Source organism: Centruroides vittatus, unplaced genomic scaffold (assembly GCF_030686945.1).
Source record: "Centruroides vittatus isolate TY-2023 unplaced genomic scaffold, ASM3068694v2 contig_927, whole genome shotgun sequence".
In the NCBI taxonomy this organism is placed as follows: Eukaryota; Metazoa; Arthropoda; class Arachnida; order Scorpiones; family Buthidae; genus Centruroides; species Centruroides vittatus.
This window is the reverse complement of record NW_027122613.1, coordinates 590,260-611,982: the sequence shown is the minus strand read 5'-3', so window position 1 is coordinate 611,982 and position 21,723 is coordinate 590,260. Positions and strand designations below refer to the sequence as shown.

Below are 21,723 nucleotides of genomic sequence, written 5' to 3'. Positions count from 1 at the left end.
TTTGTTTTTTTAGATATGCTTTCTGTAGTTTCTTCTATTTGTAATCTAGTGTTGTGTGGCAACATCAACCCTTCTATGTCTTCAAAGAGGCATCCATAAGTCAACATGATCATGGCTGAGATTGTTGGGGTGCCTACTGTAAAGTTTCTTCAAGTCCAAGACTATATGATGGATCTATGAATTTTGTGTACTGTGTTAGATACAGGTACAACACTTACTTATATTTTTAATATAAATTTAATAGTATATTATTAATAATAATAATTATATTAGATTTATCTAGTTTCCTTTTACAAAATATAATCATACAAATTAATTTTCCAAATAAGATAACATAGAACTTCAATTTAATATAATAAATTATAAAGAAATTAAATAATTTTGTTATTTACCTTAAAAATAAATAATGCTTCTTTCACTGATACTATACAAATAACACTTAATGCAAGTGCAAGATCAGTAGTCTGAGATGAAAGTATATAATGTAACAATACTTTAACAACATCGACTATTGATGAGGACTGATACATTTGTATGAACTGATTCAACTCCATTTTCTATAAAAACAAAAATATTTTTATATTAAAATAGATAAAATTTATAAATACAGTGGACCCCACGTAATAAGAATATTAAGTGATGTTATCTTCACTTATCCTCCTACAAGCAAATGAGAAGATGACAGAAAAATGGAGAAGCATATTGGTCTCAATTTAGAGAGAGATAGGTGACATTCATAATTGCACAAACTACAGGGGCATTAAATTGATGAGCCATTCTATGAAGATTTGGGAAAGAATTATTGAAACAGAATTTGTAAGTTTCAAGTTTGTAAGTACAAGTTTTTGGAAACAATAGATACTATTTTTGTTCTGAGACAACTAATAGAAATATAACAAAGGAAGGAACAACCTATATATTGTTTTTATTGACCTGGAGAAAGCCTTTGATAGGGAGTGGAGGTGTCCCAGAAGAAAATTTGTTCATGAGAAATATTTGGATGTAATTAGAGAATATGTATGATAATTTTAAAACTATTATTAGACTGCTGCAGGAAATATGGTGGCCTTTCCTATCATTGTTGGGGTACATCAGGGCTCTGCCCTGATCCCATTACTCTTTCCCATTGTCATGGATATATAAACAGAAGAAGTGAAAATAAAGTCACTACAGTCTAAAATGTAGGCTGATGATATTGTTTTGTGCTGCAACAAGAGAGGAATTTGAGAAATTGGAGGATAGCACTAGAAAATAAATGTTTGAGATTGAGTGTAACCAAAACTGAATTTATGACATGTGGATTGAATGATATGTGAAATGATGATGAATGGCATATTAAGATGAGCAGTCAGAAACTACCTAAGACAAGGAATCAAGCAAGTATTTAGATTCTTTCGTGGATCATGACATAGATAGCAAGAGGAAGGTCAATTATAGAACACAGGCAAGTTAGTAAGGTTGGAGAAGTGTGTCATGTGTTTTATGTGATAAGAAAAATCCCACTAAAACAGAAAGGAAAGGTTTATAAGTCAGTGGTAGAGCCTGCCTTAATGTATGGAATAGAAAAGTCACCACTAATAAAAAGCCTCATAAGAATAATGCAAATAGGCTGGATGTTGAGATGAAAATGCTGAGATGGTCATGTGATAGTCCACATGACCATCTCAGCATTTTCACAAGAAGGGAAGGATCAAAAATAACATGATCAGAGAAACTTTGGGAGTTGAGAAAATTCGTAAGATTAGAGTCAAGATTGTGGTGGTTAAGGAATATATTGGAAAATGTATGATGGAGATGGATCTTCCTGGGAGAATGAAAAGAGGTAGACTGAGATGATGATCATTTTTCAGTATGTTTAAGGATATACTCTTGGAATTGATCAGAGTAAGGTGGAAGAAAGCGATCTGCAGCGGTGATTCTATAAGAGTGAAACTAATAAGCTGAAGAACAACAACAATAAGAAGTGATGTTATCTTCTCATAATGTTATTCTTCTGTAAGAAAAGTACTAGTTCATGCAATATTAAAAGTACACATAACATGACACATTATGTGACTGTGTACATTATTAACAAAGCATTAGTGAATGTGAATGGCTGGTCTTTTTCCTGAGTAGTGTTGCCAAGCACTAAGAATTTTCATCCTGAATTTAGAGTTTTTAAACCTAGAGGTAATAATTTACAATTAGGGTTTAGGATTTTTCTGAATAACTTAAATTCTACAAGTAATTATCATCTTGTTACTTTTTTAACTATTTTTTTTCCCTCCTAGAATAATTTATAAAAAAATTAGGTTGTGGTAACATTTTAAAAAGCTGTAGTAAGTATCTGAACATTTTGTATCAATTAGACAATTTACATATAACGAGGAATTATTTTCATATAACAGTACTAAATTTTGCATCAATTAATAGTGTAATGTGGGAGTCCACTGTATACTGTTAAAAATAATTTAATTAATATTTATGATACATACATGCAACATTTCAGCATTTGCATAAACATCCAAAAAAGCTACTAATAGTTTAATCATAGCTTTTAAAGTTGCTTCTCCTTGGCATTTTCCTCTTAAAGCATCAATTAACTGTTTACCATTATAAAAGTATTCTTTTATACTGTTAACTGTATTTTCATCATCTAAATTTTTACCTAAATAAATTTGAAATTTAAATAATTAAATTTTAATGCAAAATTTATATTCAACCTCAAAATTCAATATATACTCTAACCATTTTTAGCTTTTGAAGAAATATGAAACATAAGACATCTCTGTATAAAGGGAGTTATTTGAGATGGCAAAATACGAAGTCCACGATCTTGGTAAAGTGGAGAAAATTTCCATTGATAATAACGATCAGTTTTACCTGATATCTTTTCTAAATCATGAGGCATTGTCAGAGAATGTAAACTAACAAGTAAGGAAGTCCAATGGCAGTAATCCAAACATTTTTCCAATAAGTCTAATTTGTGCGAAAGAAAATTATAAATTAATTTAATAATAAATAATAGACTACAGGAAAAAGAGTAACGAAAATCTTACTTGGTTTACAGTAAGCCATTAGCTGAGAAAATAAGCTATGCAAGACGACAGGAAGTTCACTAACTTTATTGCTGACTTTAGCTATTGTTTCCATATTTCTACAGAAGTGTTCTAAAGTTTCAAATATAGTGTTGGCAGACTGTACATTACAAACATCTGTAAGCATACTGTTAAAAATAATTTAATCATTAATTTTATAAAAATAATACATATTGTATTTTAAAAAAAATACGCTTTTATTAATTATATATATTTAAATTATTAACAAACTTTTTGTACAAGTAAATCATAAATTTTTTTAATGCTATGGATAGATTCACATATACAGTAGAACCTCGCTTAATGAGCATAATTCGTTCCAGAATCTTACTCGTAATGTAAAACACGTTAAGCAAAACAGTTTTTCCCACATAAATTAATGTAAAATACAATAATGCATTCCATGCTGGAAAAAAAAAACTCAAATATTTTACGTATAACATTTATTCAAAGAAAATTATACAACAATATACATTGTTAAGGAGTGTGAATCATCATCTTTTCTTCTAGCATGGAATGAACCAACCTAGAATGTGAATTTGATTTGCAGAAAACAAAAAAACAACCATGAATAACATGTCTGATAAACACACCAAACAATATGCCAAATTCTTGGGCTATGTAAAGGCTATAATTAAATATTAGAAATTAATTAGACTAGAGGTAGGCAATTATGCTGCTATCTTGTATTAAATTTAATAATTATAAATAATTAATTTTTAATTTAAACATTTAAAAAATTTAATTTGGAATTGATCATTAAGACGAGATGGCAGCATAACTGCCTACCTCTAGTCAAATTAATTAATTTCTAATATTTAATTATAGTCTTTACATAGCCCAAGATTTTGCATATTGTTTGGCATGTTTATTATATAATGGACAATGGTTGTTGATGTTTATATGTAATGTGTGTGAACACAAGTTTGGAAAAATGTTTGATCACAAGCGACACTAAGATGCTAGCGAAATGAGTGCTAAACACAGACTGATGAAGCATGCACACAATCTGGGACTTCCCTTCTCCTTGTCATTCATTATGCATCACATTGCTTGTTAAGCGAGCCAATTTTTTACAATTTGTTTTGCTCATTAAGCAAGGTTCCACTGTATATTAATTTGTGAGTGCAAATTTAAATATTTTTCAAAGTAATTATTATTTTAAGTTTCTAATTTATATAATAATTTTGAAAATTTAGAATGTATTATATTATATTTATAAAACATTCTTCACTCCATAAACCCAACATTTTCCTTAATTATAAAAATGTAATTTTAATAATTTAATATTGAAATATGGAAGTGACACTTAATATAATGATTATTTTCTGTCAAGTTAAAAAAATAAAAATTCTCCAGCTTTTCAGTTTAATTTTAACAAGTTATTCAAATTACATATTAAATAAAAAACAAACATTCTAAAAATAAGCTAGTAATATGAACTGTCCACAGACTATAAATCAAATCTGAAATGTTTATAATATTTAGGAAAACATTTCAAATGTCAATCTTCTGGAAATCAAAGCATTTTTCTTTTATTTTTATATTTTGATGAATAAATAATTACATTTTTTGTACCCAAAAGTTCATTACTTTTTTTTTCAATTTTAAGAGTTAATGCTTAACTTAATAACTATTTTAATACTGCTATAACATTCTTTCAGCAGGGACCATAATTCTTTCTGTTGACACCCTTTAACCACTACTATGGCTGGAGGAATTAATACACTTAGGTTCTTCCTTGGCTTTGGAATAAACTTTGGGCTATGCTGTAGTAAACATTGTACTGCCTCCAGAACAACTTCATCAGAATAACATAACATTCTTTTCAAAAAATTTTGATATTGCAGGAGATTCACTACTATTTATATATTTTAAGCATTTACAATTCAGAATTTGTAGCTTTGAATATCAAAGCATCTATAATTCATCTTGGAGTATTTCTCATAATATTTGTTTTGAATAATCTTTTCTTAAGATCAACATATAAGAACACAAAACATATTGGTGATTAATTAGCTAATATATTTTAAACATTCATTATTTCATATCAGTTGCTGTAAAATAACTATTTAACATTACAGTTCTGTGTACATAAACAAAATATTTAAGATCACATGCAAAAATCTGTTGTATCTCATAAGTGCATTTTTCTCTACTTTAACATCTTTAATTTAAGAATATCAACCTTTTCTTATGTAAAGAAAGAAAAATTATGATTTGGTATTATTATTTCATACTGTATTTATTTTAAATTTTATGAAATGTAGTCAATAGTAACATTAATAAATAAATACAATAAAACAAAAAAAGTCATTTTTTTATAATTATGATTAAAAATTAAATAATGTTAAATAATTCTTACAAGAAAATCTAGGAACAATTTACCATACTTTTCACCCTATAAGACATTTTTTTGTACCTAAAACTTACATGAAAATTAGAATGTATCCTATAAGCCAAATGTAGGTAACACTATAAAGAATATTTTCCCCAAAAGATTGAAACAAAAAATGTTGTGTGTCCAATAAAATGGTGCATCTTAACAAGGCAAAAAATATGGATGTACTTGGATCAGCTTTATTTCCAAAACTTAATTATTTTTATAACATTTAAATTGTTGTTAAATATAAGAAAAATATTAACTTATTAATTAAAGCTCACTATAGAAGATATAAATTTTCTTTTATTCAACTCATAAGTTCATTAATTTAAGAATAATCTTTTCATCAAAAAAGTGTAAATTATATGAAGTGAGATTTAGAAAGTAAATTAACTATTAACTATGATTAAAAACATTAACAGAAAACACATAAGCTTCATATAATTTGTCATAATATATTTATAGAAATAGGTTACTTACCTAATTAGGTCAAATGCTGTATCTACTTCATGAACTTCAACTGCTTTGAACACAAGTTTTTGTAAAGTCTGATGTTTTTCAAATCCTAATAATTCTCCCATTCTGAAACCATAATAAAAGTAAATATCTAAATATAAAACATTTTAATAACAATTTTCTAATAATCAAATTAAAAAATATTAATTATCCAATGAAGTATGAATACTAAAAATTTTATAACAAACAATATGCATTGCATGAATATTAAACTTAACTACAAATAATCTTTAAAATTTCTTAGAAGAATTAAACAATGTAGCTCCTTATTCATCTCTATTATTAGATTAGCACTCTGAATTAATGTATTGACTAATTTTTGAATTTTCTTCCAGAAACTAGTAAAAAATTTTTTAAAAATATAATTCTTTATTAAAATACATAAAACAAACTGATTTGGTAACAAAAGTAAAACCAATTCTTTACATAAATAATTCAACTTATTTAATATCAGTAATCAGTGTATTGTTGGCTGTTGTGTCATTCCATATTTAAATAATCATAATTTAAAAATATAAAAAATTAGATTAAAACAATTTTAAAAATTTAAAAAAAGATTATAACAAATAAATATATATGCTTTTTGAGGAAGATTTAATTATCAGTAATCATTTTTAAAAAATATTTTTAAATTCAATTTCTCCTTTCTGAGGCCAATCGGCAGGAGGTTGTTTATCAGCAGAAGATTCATAAGCTGCTTCTGATTTTAATGCTGTTTTTGCTGTTTTACTGCTAATTTTTGCTATTGATGGTTTTATAGAAATTTTTATATTTAATTTAATCTCTTTACAATATCAAAACTTACTAGTCATTACTAAAAAACTTACCTAAATATACTGCTAAAAGTGGCCTTTTGTTTCTCACTTTTACGATCATCTACAGAAAACTGAAAATTATAAATAAAATAATAAGAATTAAACAAAAATACAGATATTTATTCACTTTTTATATAGAGTAAGAAAATGTTCTTTTATATAATTAGAATAGTTAAGGATACTTTTATATACATAGAAATAAGGCATAATCTAACTTATAATCAAAGTAACTTTTTCATTATTAATAAAGGAGATATTATTAATATAATAAAATTAAAAATAAAAAACAAATAATGGAAGTTACATGACAAGGATTGTTTTATATTTATTAGTCTTTATCTTCTAAAATAAATTTGAAAGTCTAAATAAATCATAGTGAATCATAATCAGAATATGAATATAGAGTTATATTATTATAAACAAACTTTTCTGAAGTTTTTCTTCATAATTTTGTATTAAACTCTTAAGATTTCTAATTTTATCTTATAATATATTCCCTCAATAAGATTTTGTAAGTCTATCTTACAGATCTATTTTACAGCCTCTTCTCTTTTGCTTATGTCACAGCATAATGATGGTTGTAAGTAAAACAATGCATGAGAAAACATCAAATTTTATAAAATGGTAGTGCAAAAACAGCTTTGTTCAGTAAAGATTTAATGTGTCTAAATAGTTTTAGAAATAGCATTGTTTGCAAGAATGCAACAGAAACATGCAAAGATGTCATGAAAGAAGTATTTCTTTTTCTTTTTTTGCACAAAATTACATTAATAATATTTAGACTAACACTGAAAGCAGCCATGTGGTCATTGTGACAGCAATGTGTCAGCCACAGATTAGAATAGCAAATAGTCAACTCAATGATAGTCATTTTTTTAATATAATGATGCATTATAATATGGACATTGTTGGGGCCTCCTAAGTTTGGACTGTTATTTTGACCAACCCATGGAAAAAATTTCCACACACAGGAGATAATAATACATTAATTTCTTGGTGCTACAATGTTTCTAATAACTGAATTATTAATCAAAAAGGAAAGTAATCAGTCACACATTCATTATTGTCTGATTATTACATAATTTCACAAATTGCACTTGATTATAGTTTTAAAAGTCAGAAATTCCACAGAATTATGTTATAAATGTTACCTTTCCACAAATGCACAATATCATTCATCATGCAATGTTTCTTATATTTTCAATGTGTAAAAATAAATAATCAAATCACTTTAACAGTGAATCAACACATCAGTTTTTATGGACCATGTCTTCTGGTACAAATAATCTGTTCATCCCATCAGTGCAAGAAAATGGAACAGTCCTCAATACACCATGTTGCTTTGGTTTGAGCATGTCAGACTTTCTAAGCAATCATAGCAGGCAAGTTCAGATAGTCAATTCAATGATAGTCAATGAACTCAATGAATGCCTCCATGTGCAATGTCAAAAACATTCTATGATCAATTGTACACCTTATTTGTTATTGAAATATAAAACTGCATACTAACTTTTGACCACCTTTTCGTCAAAAAATATAAATTTTCTTATAACCTGAAAAAATATTTGTATAAAGTTCTTACTTATTCTCTTGCCAAAAGTATTTTATTTTTAATTTTAGATTCTGATGATTTAAAAGTGTTCAGATAAATTGTTCTTGTACTTTCAAAGTAAAATCCATTTAATTTGAATTATTTCAATATTCATATTATTATCTATATATATATGATAATATATTTTCATACAATGATGATAATATATATTAAAATTAATTATGACCGCTAAAACATCTTATTTGATACTATTCTTATGCTATTATCCCAAAATCTGAACATTCTATATTATTAAATCTAATCTTTACAATCAATAAAAATTGCCAAGACAAATAAATTTAGTTACAAAATTTAAGAAAAATTCTTAAAAATAGACTATATGTAAAAGTGTCTTCTAGTTACTAAATTATAGTTACATAATTTAAGAATTTTTCATAAATTTTCTTACTAATCTTTACAAATTTCCTTATATTTTGTACAACTTTGTAAATTTCAATAAGTATCATTAATTAGTTTAATTAAAAACTTTACATTTTCAAAATATGTTCTGTCAGAAAAGTATTTTTCAATTTCTTGATTAAGATATTTACTGCAATATTCTTCAGATTTCAAGTTAAGAAAGGAAAGCGAAAGACCAAATTCCAGCTAAAAATAAAAAAATAATAATTATAATATATATTATATTCAGTTCAAAAACTATTTCTAACATACATATAGTACATATATAGACACCTGAATATAGTAAGAATTTTCAAACCAATGTAATTCTTCCTGGTAGTAATTACATTTATCTGGATTAATCCTTTGAAGATACTTTAAAGTGTACAAAGCTCCCAACTTCATATTTATTAAAAATGTTTTCCCTTCCTATTTAATATAAAATATATAATACAATCAAGTATATAATAAATTAATATTCAGTATAAGACTCGAAAAGAAAGTAAGTAGTATGATTACGTTATGCAAACAAAACTAAATTTTTACTTACTTCATCATTCCATAAATCTGTTGATTCAAGAATTACTTCTATGAAACATATTAATCTGTATCCACATGTTATTGCCTTTTTTAATGGAATACTAGTTAAAAGATCTGAGAATTCATCATGCTGAAATATTAAGTAATCATGTTATATATAGAAAAAATAAATGAATAAATTATTAAAATTCTAAATACCCTTTTTCTTTTTAATAAAAATTTTAAATGAAATAAATAAGCATCAATGTCACAGAGATGATCATATGATTTCACAACTTCAAGGGCATCATCCATTGCAGATGATCTATCCAAACTCAATATATAGTTCACTAATCTCTGAAACAATGACAATATTTAATAGTAAAAGTTAATTTTCAGTATAAATTTAATAATAATTATCATTCTATTTTTAATAAACTTAAAGTATTGTAAACTTTAAAGTATGTCAATAAAAAAATAATTGCTTCAGAATCATTCTTTCTAATTTCTTTTATTAGTTTAGAAATTAAATACAAGGTGTGTCTGAAAAGTTCAGTGAATGGTCTCATAAAATAAAGGAAACAAGAGATACAAGCAAAATACCTTTACTGGCATTCAAAGTAATCGCCATTTGCGACAACACACATTTGACATCAGTTGTACAGCTGCTGGAAGCTGTGAACAAACACTTCTTTCGGTATTGCACGAAGCACCGTTGTCACATGTTGTTGGATCTGCGCAATGTCGGAAAAGCATAGGCCTTTCAGGCGGGGAACAAGAAGAAATCTGCAGGTGCCAGATCTGGAGAATATGGAGTGTGTTGAAAAACTGTTACCTGGTGTGTAGCGAGGAAGTGCCGTAATTTTCACGCATTGCTCCATTTCACAGTGACACTCCTTCTCACACTGACTGCATTGCATTGTTTGCTGCACGCACTTCTGTTTAATTGTCATGATTTTGACACTAGGGGGCACTAGTTGGCAAGTCTCTCACTACATCTGCGTGAGCGCAACATCCTAACCAGCACGGTTATTCAACTATAGGACCATTCACCGAATTTTTCAGATGCACCTTGCATATATATTATGGTTTTTAAAATATTTATCAATCAAATACATCTTTTGATGTATATTTATAATTTAGCATTTTAAGAAGCCATCATATTTTAATTTAAGAGTACAGCATGCATGCTTCTCTTTTATTATTTTCAAATATAAATAATTATGAAAAAGATAGTGTGACCATTTGTAACCTTACTCAAATTTTTCTTAGACAATCATTTATTAAAATTTAGAAGCAAATATAACATTAAAATAGTTCAGTAACAAAAGTAAGTCTCAATTCTAAATTACAAAAATGTATTTGAAAAATATCTTATCTATATCTGTTTATAACATTTGATTTCTGGATATATTTGATATATTTATTAAATATATTATATATTTTTAATTAAATAATAACAATAATAATAATAATAATCTTACTTGAGCACCATGTGGTTCATTGAAATTATAATTCCTTAATTCATATTTAATTAAAACTGTTTTCAACTGTACTAATTGCTTTTGTATTTTCAATTCTTTATTTCTGAAAGAATATTAAATTAGTAAAGAATTTGAAATGAAATATGTGTGTGGTGTATACGTGGTATGATCCAAAAGTTTGGGGACTGCAGTAATCTATGATAACAAAAGCATGTATTTGAAGTTACAGCATATGAAACGGATTCTACCAAACCATCCCTGTGTGTTCAAGTTGGTTTCGCCCATGTCACGCGATTAAACCGCGAGCGCTGCTGTTTTCTTCCGGAGATAGTTACCTTTGTTCTATGACGTAATAAAAACGGAGTTTCAAGAACAGTGCTACAACATTAAATTTTGTCAAAGTTTAGGTAAAACACCTATAGAGACTTTAAAATTGCTAAGAAAGGTGTAGGGTGATTCTACCATGGTGAAATCAAAGGTGTACAAATGGCATCAGTGTTTTAAAGAAGGCCGAGAATCCATCGCAGACAATGAACGCTCTGGCCGACCTTCGACTTCACAGAACAAGGAAAATGTTGAGTTGGTCTCTCAATGTGTTCGCAAAGATTGTCGCCAAACCCTTGAAAAAATCGCTGCGGCTATTCACTTATCAAAGACTAGTTGCCAGCATATTTTAACAGAAGATCTTAACATGCATCGAGTGTCTCCACACATTGTCCCTCGGCTTTTGACTTCTGAACAAAAGGAAGAACGAATGAGAATATTGGGTAATTTAATTGACAAAGCCGATAAGGATCCAGCTTTTTTGAACCACATCATAACAGGTGATGAAATGTGGTATTATTTATTTGCTTTCCAATCAAAACGTGCTTCTTCAACATGGAAATCACCCTCCTCACCGCGATCGAAGAAATTCCGGCAGGATCGGAGCAAAGGGAAAGTTGTGATGGAGGTATTTTTTGATTCTCAAGGAATTTTTCATTCAGAATTTATTCCCGAAGGCAGAACAGTAAACAAGGAGCATTATCTAGACATTTTACATTGTTTGAGGGAATCCATTCGTCGTAAATGGCTGCAGATCTGGCTAAGTGGAGATTGGTACCTTCTGCAACGAACCTGCACATCGGTCCCAAATGGTCACACAGTTTCTCGCCAAAACTCAAATTAATGTGCTTCCACACCCTGCCTATTCACTGGACTTAGCCCCATGTGATTTTTATTTGTTTCTGTTGGAATCAACGATCACAATGTTTTGTAGATGTTCTTCTGACATAATAAAAGGTTGGTGGCACTGTTGACCCCTCGGGGAAGGTGACCTCATTTCACTCTCCCCTTTTCCAGCACTGACCTTCATGAGTCAAGACTGTGTAATCTTTGTGCACTCTTTGTTCCTTTGTTACATAACTGGTTACGCTAGTCCAACTGCCTTTTTACTAATCTTTCCGATAAGCGCCAAGTCTACCAGTTTCCATCAATGAAAAAACATTTGAAGGGATGCCGGTTTGTGTCATCAGATGAGGTGAGATCAGCATTGCAGGAGGGTTACAAGAGGTTTCAAAACATGGCTTCCAGAACTTATACGAGCGCTGGTAAAAGTGTATCATCACCTAAGGTGATTACTTTGAAGGTGGTTGTGCATCAGCAATATAAACTTTTTAAGGTAAGGAATTTTACTCCAAGTCCCCAAACTTTTGGATCGTATACACACACACACACACAGTAAATACGAAAACATGCATACATATGTATGCATTAGGCTCAAAGATAGAAAGCCCTCAATGAGTAAAATAAAATGACCAAACATATTATGGCTTTAAAGAAACAGCCACAACAAGAAATTTTACATCCTGGATGCTTGCAAAGAGCCACAACAAATTCTGACATAATGTGAATTTGTGTTAAGAGTATTAAAAAAAAAATGACCCTAACACATTTCAGCATTATCAATATATCACATGTCATAGGTGTTTTCTGTTCATTTTAAAGCAGCAAATAAAGAGCTCAGAATATATGACTAAATATGTATAATAATTACGAACAATGGCTAAGTTCAATTATTTTTTGGCCATCTTAACTTCATTGAGGAAGAAAAGTGGAACCAATTTATAATTGGCTCCACTTTTCTTCCTCAATGAGGTTAAGATGACAGATTGTTGTTTGCTTGTGCAATGAAAATGTCTCATGTTTCTTCAATGATACATTTTGGTATGTTAAAATGCTAGAACACATAATCATCTCTTTTAACAGTTCTAACAAAAATTTTGCATTGTGGCATTCATTAAAAAGCCAGACTGTGTTTCAGTTCTTTGTAAGAGCAAGAACACATATTTTCTTGTCAAGGCTGTTTCTGTAAAGCCACAACCTACTCTAATCATTTTTCCTCTTACTCTGAGTGTTTTTGATCTTTGAACTTAACATACATACATGTTAAGTTAAATAAAATATCTACAAACATGAGGCAGATAATAGTAAGGGCTTATCACACCAGTGGATACAGTAGATATTTAATTTAATTTAATTATACTAAGGGCTAAAAGCAATTTTTTGTAATAAGTTTGATACATGTCATGGTCAATGATGTGGGTATATGAAATTATGCAAAAGCCAGTCATTTATGACATCTGCACATTGTATTGTGCAATGATATGAACAGACAGGACAGGGACATCAATCACTGCTCTAGTGAACAATATTGGCAACATGTTAAAATAATGTTCCAGTGCTGCTTGGGTAATGTTGTGAACTGTCACAGCAGCCACCACACTCCATGTATTGTAACTTTATTTTGTGTTTTTGTTATTTTAGTTCCTGTTCTGTTCTCTAAAGTTTAGATTATAGTAGTGAAAAAACAGTAGTAGTTTTATATTGAATTTTACAAATTATTGAAAGAGAAGAGGAAAGAAAATCAGTTTAATTTCAGCTCTGATGAAAATGCCAAAAAAAATCAAACAACTGAGAGACAAAAAAAAATGTTCCTATTGAGCAGCAAACAGATGCTACTGCAATTCAAAGTGTAATTCAAGCCCCAGTTGTTTGAATAAATATGATTAAGTTAATATTTATTAGACTTTATCCTGTAGGCCTATACCATTATAGCATTTTATCAAAGAGGTAGAAAAGTAATATATGCCCTACACTAGAGTTTATATCCTTCTTAAACTTACATTCATCCACTTTTTAAAATAATCCAGGTATCCAGGAAGTCTTCAAAAAATCAATATATTGTGTATGCCTATGTTGTGTAATTAACTAAACATCCTTATTTATAGATCTGTAATAATCTTAAAAAAAATTGCCATATTGATATTCAACAATGACCAATGACTGACTATCATTCACATCAATGTCTGTTCATTTTCAACAATACTCTCCCGAAAAGAACATAATGTCTGATGAAAGACAAATGTTTAATGTGTTTGGCCAAAGACACCATTGTCATGTTTTTATGGCCATTAATGTAGGTGAATAGATGTTCATATTATTTTATGTTTTACACCACTGACAACATGTACACATGCATATATTCACATGCAGTAAATTTATATGAATTACCTATTACAGGATGTAGAAAGCCCCTCTTCATATATTTTTTGAATTCCTAGGCTCCATGGTAGTGGAGCTTGAGAAAGCGTCCGAATTATTGCATCCAGTTTATAATCTTCATTTTGAATACAAGTTATTATTGATATTATTTTTTCTTCCCATGGTGCTTCTTCCCAATACCACCAACTAAATTGAGAAAACTGAAGAACATCCTAAAAAAATAATATTTATTAGATCAAATTTCTTTTCCAAGTAAAAAATATAAAATTAAATACAATTTTAATAAATAAAATAGTGAGCACCTGAATATATTTTACAAATATCTCTTCTTTCAAACAATTTTCTTTCATGTAAGGATAAAGAAAATCATTTATTGCTTTCTTTATTGTTTCTTCTCCCAGGAGTCTATCCAAAATAAAAAAGACCACATTCTCTTTGTCTTCCTGAAAAAATTATTTAAATTACATTCATTTATATCATATTTCTATATATTTATAGTTAGCATTGCATTATAATTTTTAATAATAATCATCCCATATTTAAAATATTGTACTATTATGCATTTATATTTCAACGAATTTAAAAATTTAGTGTAATTATATTTTATTCTTTAAATTTTTGCTAAACTTTGATTAATTATTTCTCTCCAATAATTGAATTTTCACTTTTTTATTTCTCAACTAACATATTTTAAAATATTTATTTAATTTTATTCTAGAAAATAGACATTTATTTCAAGAAGAAAAAAACTAAACTAAACTTTGAAATTTTTTAAATGCTTTTAATTATTTAGAAAAAAGTAAAAAAGATTTCTTGATATTCAGAATGGATGACACTGTAAAAACAATTTATATATTGTTTCCTTTCAAAAAAAAATTTCATATAGTTCTTCAATAAAATATTTAAATTTATGAATAAAAAATGAGGAAATATTATAATGTGCACTATCATTAACATAAATTTTAATTGGAAGAGTTTTGTGTGTGCAAATAAATACATTTTTATAATTATTTTTCTAAAATGATTATTTTTGTTAGCTATGACAAAATTTATTTTTTCATTATGCATATTTGTAAATTAGACATTTCACTAAAGAAATTTTCAGAAAATTAAAATATTTTTACTACTACAAAACATACTTCACAATATGAAATATTTCAGTTTTTATCAGAGAGACAATTTCATATTACTACAATTCAACAAAACACTAAAATTTTAAGATGCCAGAAAAAGTACTGAAACAATCTGATAAGTATTTTTGGAATTTTCCAATTTTATCTTTGTATCTAACAATGACAAAATGGAAGAACAATGTAACAAGTTTGTTCCAAATCAAACAATTTCATTCAAAAGTTTCTAATGTATGCTTTTAAAACCTAATTTCTACACTTGAACTGAAAAAAGAGTGGTTGTACATACATAAACATCTCAAAGTCCAATGTTTTATAATGAAATCAAACTATTACTGGATTTAAATTGGGCTACTTTACCACTACTATTAATAATTAAATACTGAGTAATTTGGTACTAGAGGTAGGTGTTAGATACCATCTCTTATTAAAATTAAAAAATTATGAATAAATTACTATTTATTAAATAATTTAGAAGTTTGTGGTTGTGCTTTGAACTTCCTGTTCCAGTTTAGTATATATACAAAATATCTGAAGATGGAATTGGAAAATTCCAAAAAATGTTTATCAGATTGTTTTTAAATATAAATGATATGACAGTTCATAAAACCTATTGATCTCTACAGTTAAAAGACAAAAACAACAAATGAAAAATTTCAGTTTCTAAAAATTATTTCTCAAAATCAAATTATATTAAATTATAACAGAAGTCAACAAAATTTCTTCTATCTACTTAATATTTTCTAATATTAAGAACATCAAGAACCAAACTGAAAATTATGAATTGTTAGTTTCTAGATTTAAAACTAATACAATTTTACATTTTCAAAGTTTATTAAATTAACATTTTATAGAAAATGTATTTACAATGTATTAATATTGAAAATATTTTAAATACTTCAAAGTTAATACTTATTAGCAATCTATACTTATACTGTATGTTCAAATTTTGATTAACAAAAGACAAACTTGCTTTGTCATAAAATACATTTAAACTTTTTATATTGAAGTTTTACATAAATATGCAGGGTGGTTATAAATTATTGAGTGCATTTTGGGAAGGAATAAAAGAACAACACACAAACATAGTGACCTCTGTTTTATTTCAGATGATAGAGTAGCTGTAAAAGTTTGTGCTGACCTTAACTGAACATAGGTGGCACTGTGATAGAAAATTAGGGAACCTTCTTTTCCAAGCATACAGTGACTAGTACTACATACCATAATATATTGTAGTTGTTATGCACATGATACCATAAATTGAATACTGACATGTGAACATTTGCTTCTAGCAAGGTGAGACACTTCTACACTGGCGTATAATTGTTCGGGACTACCTACAAGAAAAATTTCCTGAATGTTGGACTGGCTGCAGAGGACCAATTTCATGGGCCACCTCAATTTCCCAACACTATACCACTAAATTTCTTTATTTTGGGGGTTTGTCAAAGACAGGATGTACACAACAAAGCTTTACAATATTGAACTGAAAAGATGAATTGGTGAAGTCAGTGGAGAAATAACTGCTGAAATGCTCTAACACATGGTGCAAAATTAAATGCTACCTGGATATTTTGTGCACTACACAAGGAGCTCAGATGGAATTTATGTAAAGTGTAAAATATTTTATTTAATGGCCCATTAAATAAAACAGTATGCATGTGAATACTTTACTGTGTTCTTTTTTTATTCATTTCCAAAATATTCTCAATAATTTATAACCACTCTGTATAATATCTACTTTTATATTTCCTTAACTTTCAAATTAAACAGCACAGATTATTGTAATTTATGTAAAAAAATAAACTACTTACTGATAAAAATTCACTTAGAGATATATAACATCTATACTGCATTTTTAAATTATATATCTTCTGCAAATCATCAATCAAATTTATTAAATGATGAATACTTGAAGTGGGGTCAACTATTTTTTGCTATAAAAAAAGTGTGTATATTATATATATGTTAAATCTATAATGAAAATTATCAAAACAAAAACTATATCTGTAATATGTATTCTAGTTGTAAAATATATACTTACTTGTAAAATATGAAAATGTAATTTGGTTGAAATTCCAAAACCACCTTTATTATATATCTTTGATAAATTATCACAAGTTGTAGGTAATGTTTTTAACAAAGTTATTCCATTAAGTGGCCATGTTGACTGCAAAAAATGAATAAAATAAGATTTTTACATTTGAATACATAAAAATTTTTACCAGAATTTTACAAAATAAACTAATTGTTTTGTTTCATATTGTTATTTTTTAAAAATCAAAAACTGACAAAAGCATTGAACTAAACTCAAAAATAATAATATAAACATTTCTTTAAATTATTATTTTACTTAAGTGAGTGTCAAACTGCAAAACACACTTCTAAAAGTTTGAAATAAAATATTGCTTTGAATAATAAATCAAGTTTTTTTATTCTTTTGTCAAAATCAATTTTTACTTACAGGCAAACCTCGACTTTTGCACTTTTAAAAAAAAATTCAACTTTTTAAATATTTTTGTCAATAATGAAAAAAATTTGCTTCCATGCAGAATGCTCATACACTACAAAGTGCGGTACTCGCTCAGCGTACTCAAACACACATTACTTCCTACAATAGCGGACTTCTTGGAATCCTAATCACTACTGTGTTGTTCCGAGCAAGAGGTCAAAACAGTTTCAGTCTTGCATTAGGGCGTGTGTGAATGTGTTGTGCCAATTTAATTGTTTATGTTTAAATATTTTTTTTATAAATTTATAAACATGAGTGAGAAACAGAGAAACTGCAGTGTTGATATGAACAAAAAGAAGTTAAGGGCTCATAAACTTCATACAATCGAGACAAAAACGGAAATAATTAAACGTTCTGAAAATGATGAATCTTTTGCTTCAATCGAACATTTGTACGATGTAAACAGATCTACGATATGTTCAATTTTGAAAAATAAGAGTAAAATTAAGGAATATTTTTTTTCATGAACACTCAAGATATATTTGCTTCATAATTGAAGTTTAGACTATTTACAAAAAATATATAATATTTTTGAGTCTATTTTAATCCTTTCACATCACCACAGAAGTAACAGTTAACAAGGTTTTTTGAAGACAATACTTCTTAAAAACAGGTAAAAAATCCACAATGTTAATGATCAAGTGCCAGCCTTTTTCTGTAGGATCTGACACTTTTTACGTTAAAAAACACGAATTCTTCTAACCATGTTCTCATTATCCATTCTTAAACTGCTTCTGCCCTCTAGTGGTAGATACAAGTTTTCTTACTTCATTTGCATATAGTTACAATTTTTTATGAATACTCAAGATATACAGTAAACTCTCGATTATCCGGGCTAATGGTGGGGAGAAGTGGCACAGATAATCCAAAAACACGGATAATCTGAACTATAATTAATTATTTCTAAAATCCAACACATTATGCATTTCTAAGGCAGACAATTATTTTAACATGTTTAATGCTCATCATTATTAAGAAAATCTGTAATTTTGGTTTGTTTGCAGGAATCTTTTAATGATTTTTTTAATATCAGTTTGAATTTTTCTAAGAGCTATTATGTTGTCATACTCGAATTCCCATTGGTCGATGTATTCCAACAAAGAGTCAACAGAATTCAGAGCAGTGTTGTGACTAATGTGATTAATAATTTCTTCTTCTCTACTTTCAGCTTCATTCTCTTGCTCTTCTGGTTGAATGAGATTGGAAATAATATCTGTGTCACTCATTATTTGAAAACCTCCATGATATGAATCATGTTCTAACCACTCCTCAATATTTTCTCTATCAACATTTTCAAAGCCATGTATATTTGCACTTAGCTCACTTATTTCAGATACTGTTTCACTTGTCTCGGGCTTGATAGAATCCAAAAAATCACCTTCTACATTTGGTAGAATTTTCCTCCACGATCGAACGAGTGTTATTGGCTTTATTTTGTTCCAAGATTGAGTTACACCATGTATTGCATCCAGTATTGTCATTTTTTTTCCAAAATTTAATCAAATCATTACCTTTATTACATTTTTTTTAAAATTAAATTTATGCACGGATAATCGGGAGTTTACTATATTTGCAACTATATGCAAATGAAGTAAGGAAACTCGTATCTACCACTAGAGGGCCAGAAGCAGTTTAAGAATGGATAAGGAGAACATGGTTAGAAGAATTTGTGTTTTTTAATGTAAAAAGTGTCAGATCCTACAGAAAAAGGCGGGCACTTGATCATTTTTAACATTGTGGATTTTTTATCTTTTTTTAAGAAGTATTGTCTTCAAAAAAGCATGTTAACTGTTACTTCTGTGGTGATGTAAAAGGATTAAGATAAACTCAAAAATATTATATATTTTTTGTAAATAGTCTAAACTTCAACTATGAATTAAGGAGTACATTCAAAATTGTGGAAATATATCTTCAAAGATTGTTTCCAAAAGAGACAGCATAGTGATAAATGAGATGAAAAGATCTTTGTCATCGTGGATTGATGATCAACATCAAAATAATGTCCCTCTGAGTTTTTCAATTATTCAAGCCAAGGCTCTTAGTTTGCACGAAGATTGTAAGACTAGATTAAACGAAGATTCTAACACAGTGTTTCAAGCAAGTAATGGCTGGTTCGACAAATTTAAAATGAGATACAGTATTCAACTGATTCTTGACAACTTTTTAAAGAAAACAACTGAAAGCACTTAAACACACCTTGTTAACTCCGTTATGTATACATATTGATAAATAAATACTTTAAAACACAGTTTTTGGTTCATATTTTTTTTTACATCCCTCTACTTCGAACATTTGCAGACACTTTCAGGAACAAATTATGTGCGAAAGTCGAGGGCTGCCTATATATGAACTTCTGAACTTTCCAAATATTCAAAATATTTTTAATAAATTTTTCCTAATTTTACATCATTTATTTATTTTGAATCTATAAATAAAAAATTTTAGAACTTATTAGTAGTTATGACTAAATATTTAACAAATAACTTAATGTTATTTAAGTAGATGTAAGTTACTGTTGTATTAATTCCAGCTTTACATATAATCTGTAATTAAAATATTTAAATAAAATGTAACAACACACACACACACACACACACACACACATATATATATATGACTATAAAATATATAATATATCCAACTTTGACTATAAAATATATATATATTTTATAGTCAAAGTTGGATATAATATTGTTTTTTGAATATACAAGACATGATATAAAAGTAATAAGATTAATTTTACAATGCATGAACAGGCAATACTACAAAACTGCTAACTTGTCAGTCAATAGCATAATCTTTCCTCACTATTCTGTATGAATTTTAATTCTGTACACTAAATATATCTCAGATTTATTGTCATTAAACCAGCAATTCATTGTGTTTGAACACTACAAACAAAGAAACTGAACCAAATTTTCTGACAGAATAACTGTTGAGAACTGGTTCTTTGAGTATGATCCAGAAGCAAACAGACAAAGTGAAGAGTAACACATTCTCAACTCTGAAACATAGATGGCACGCATGATCAAATTGAAAACAAAAACAATTGTAATCTTTATTTTTATCTGCATGATATAGTCCATAAAGAGTTTGTACTAACTGAGTACACTTAATCAACTATATTGTGAAAATAATCCTGTGAGTAGTTGTAAATAATTAGATTCTGCAAAATGCTCCTTGTATTTATCAATGTTATTAATAATTCACAAATACTTCATTTCTAAGGACATTCTTGTTCTTCCACAATTTCTTTATTCGTTAGAGCTCTCACTCTGAGACTAGTTTCCAGTAAAACTCAAGATAAAAGGTCATCATTTTGAGAAATCAGAAAACATTTGATGAGCTGTAACCAATGTCTTTAAGGAGTTCTCAAAAGACTTTCAATCTTTCTATTAAGTATAAAAACGATGTTGGTACAGGTAGTTTGCTTTCAAGGGAAATGAGTTGTTTTGAGGGTCACCAAAACATAAAACACCACTGAATTTTCATCATACTACTCCTATTACTTTTGCATCACATCTTGTATTTATTAAATTACTTAAAATGTATTTTTTTGAAAATTCATAACTATTGATATTATAAAATTCTGTAAGTATTTCATTTTTATTTTGTGAATATCTATCCTTAATAAATTTTATTAATTATATCTATGTTCTTTGCTAGATTTTTTAAAAAATTGTTTATCTTTCAGAATTAATCAATTTAAATTACTAAAAATTACTGTGTAATTTTACACAATTCAATAAATAAC

General features: G+C 27.9%; 1 protein-coding gene across 1 annotated transcript in view; it reads right to left on the bottom strand.

The window, feature by feature from the left end:
* The window catches only part of rod (rough deal), an 82,635-nt gene that overhangs the window by 15,826 nt on the left and 45,086 nt on the right, over positions 1-21,723 (bottom strand). Inside the window, exons 22-36 of the mRNA XM_067281868.1 lie at positions 17,502-17,627; positions 17,272-17,394; positions 14,630-14,770; positions 14,337-14,539; positions 10,785-10,887; positions 9,520-9,657; positions 9,332-9,451; positions 9,076-9,210; positions 8,875-8,988; positions 6,804-6,862; positions 5,941-6,042; positions 3,039-3,205; positions 2,728-2,958; positions 2,475-2,647; positions 393-557 (exon numbers count right to left, since the gene is read on the bottom strand). Of these exons, the coding sequence (XP_067137969.1) occupies positions 393-557; positions 2,475-2,647; positions 2,728-2,958; positions 3,039-3,205; positions 5,941-6,042; positions 6,804-6,862; positions 8,875-8,988; positions 9,076-9,210; positions 9,332-9,451; positions 9,520-9,657; positions 10,785-10,887; positions 14,337-14,539; positions 14,630-14,770; positions 17,272-17,394; positions 17,502-17,627 (2,100 nt within the window). The remainder of the gene's footprint in view (positions 1-392; positions 558-2,474; positions 2,648-2,727; positions 2,959-3,038; positions 3,206-5,940; positions 6,043-6,803; positions 6,863-8,874; positions 8,989-9,075; positions 9,211-9,331; positions 9,452-9,519; positions 9,658-10,784; positions 10,888-14,336; positions 14,540-14,629; positions 14,771-17,271; positions 17,395-17,501; positions 17,628-21,723) is intronic.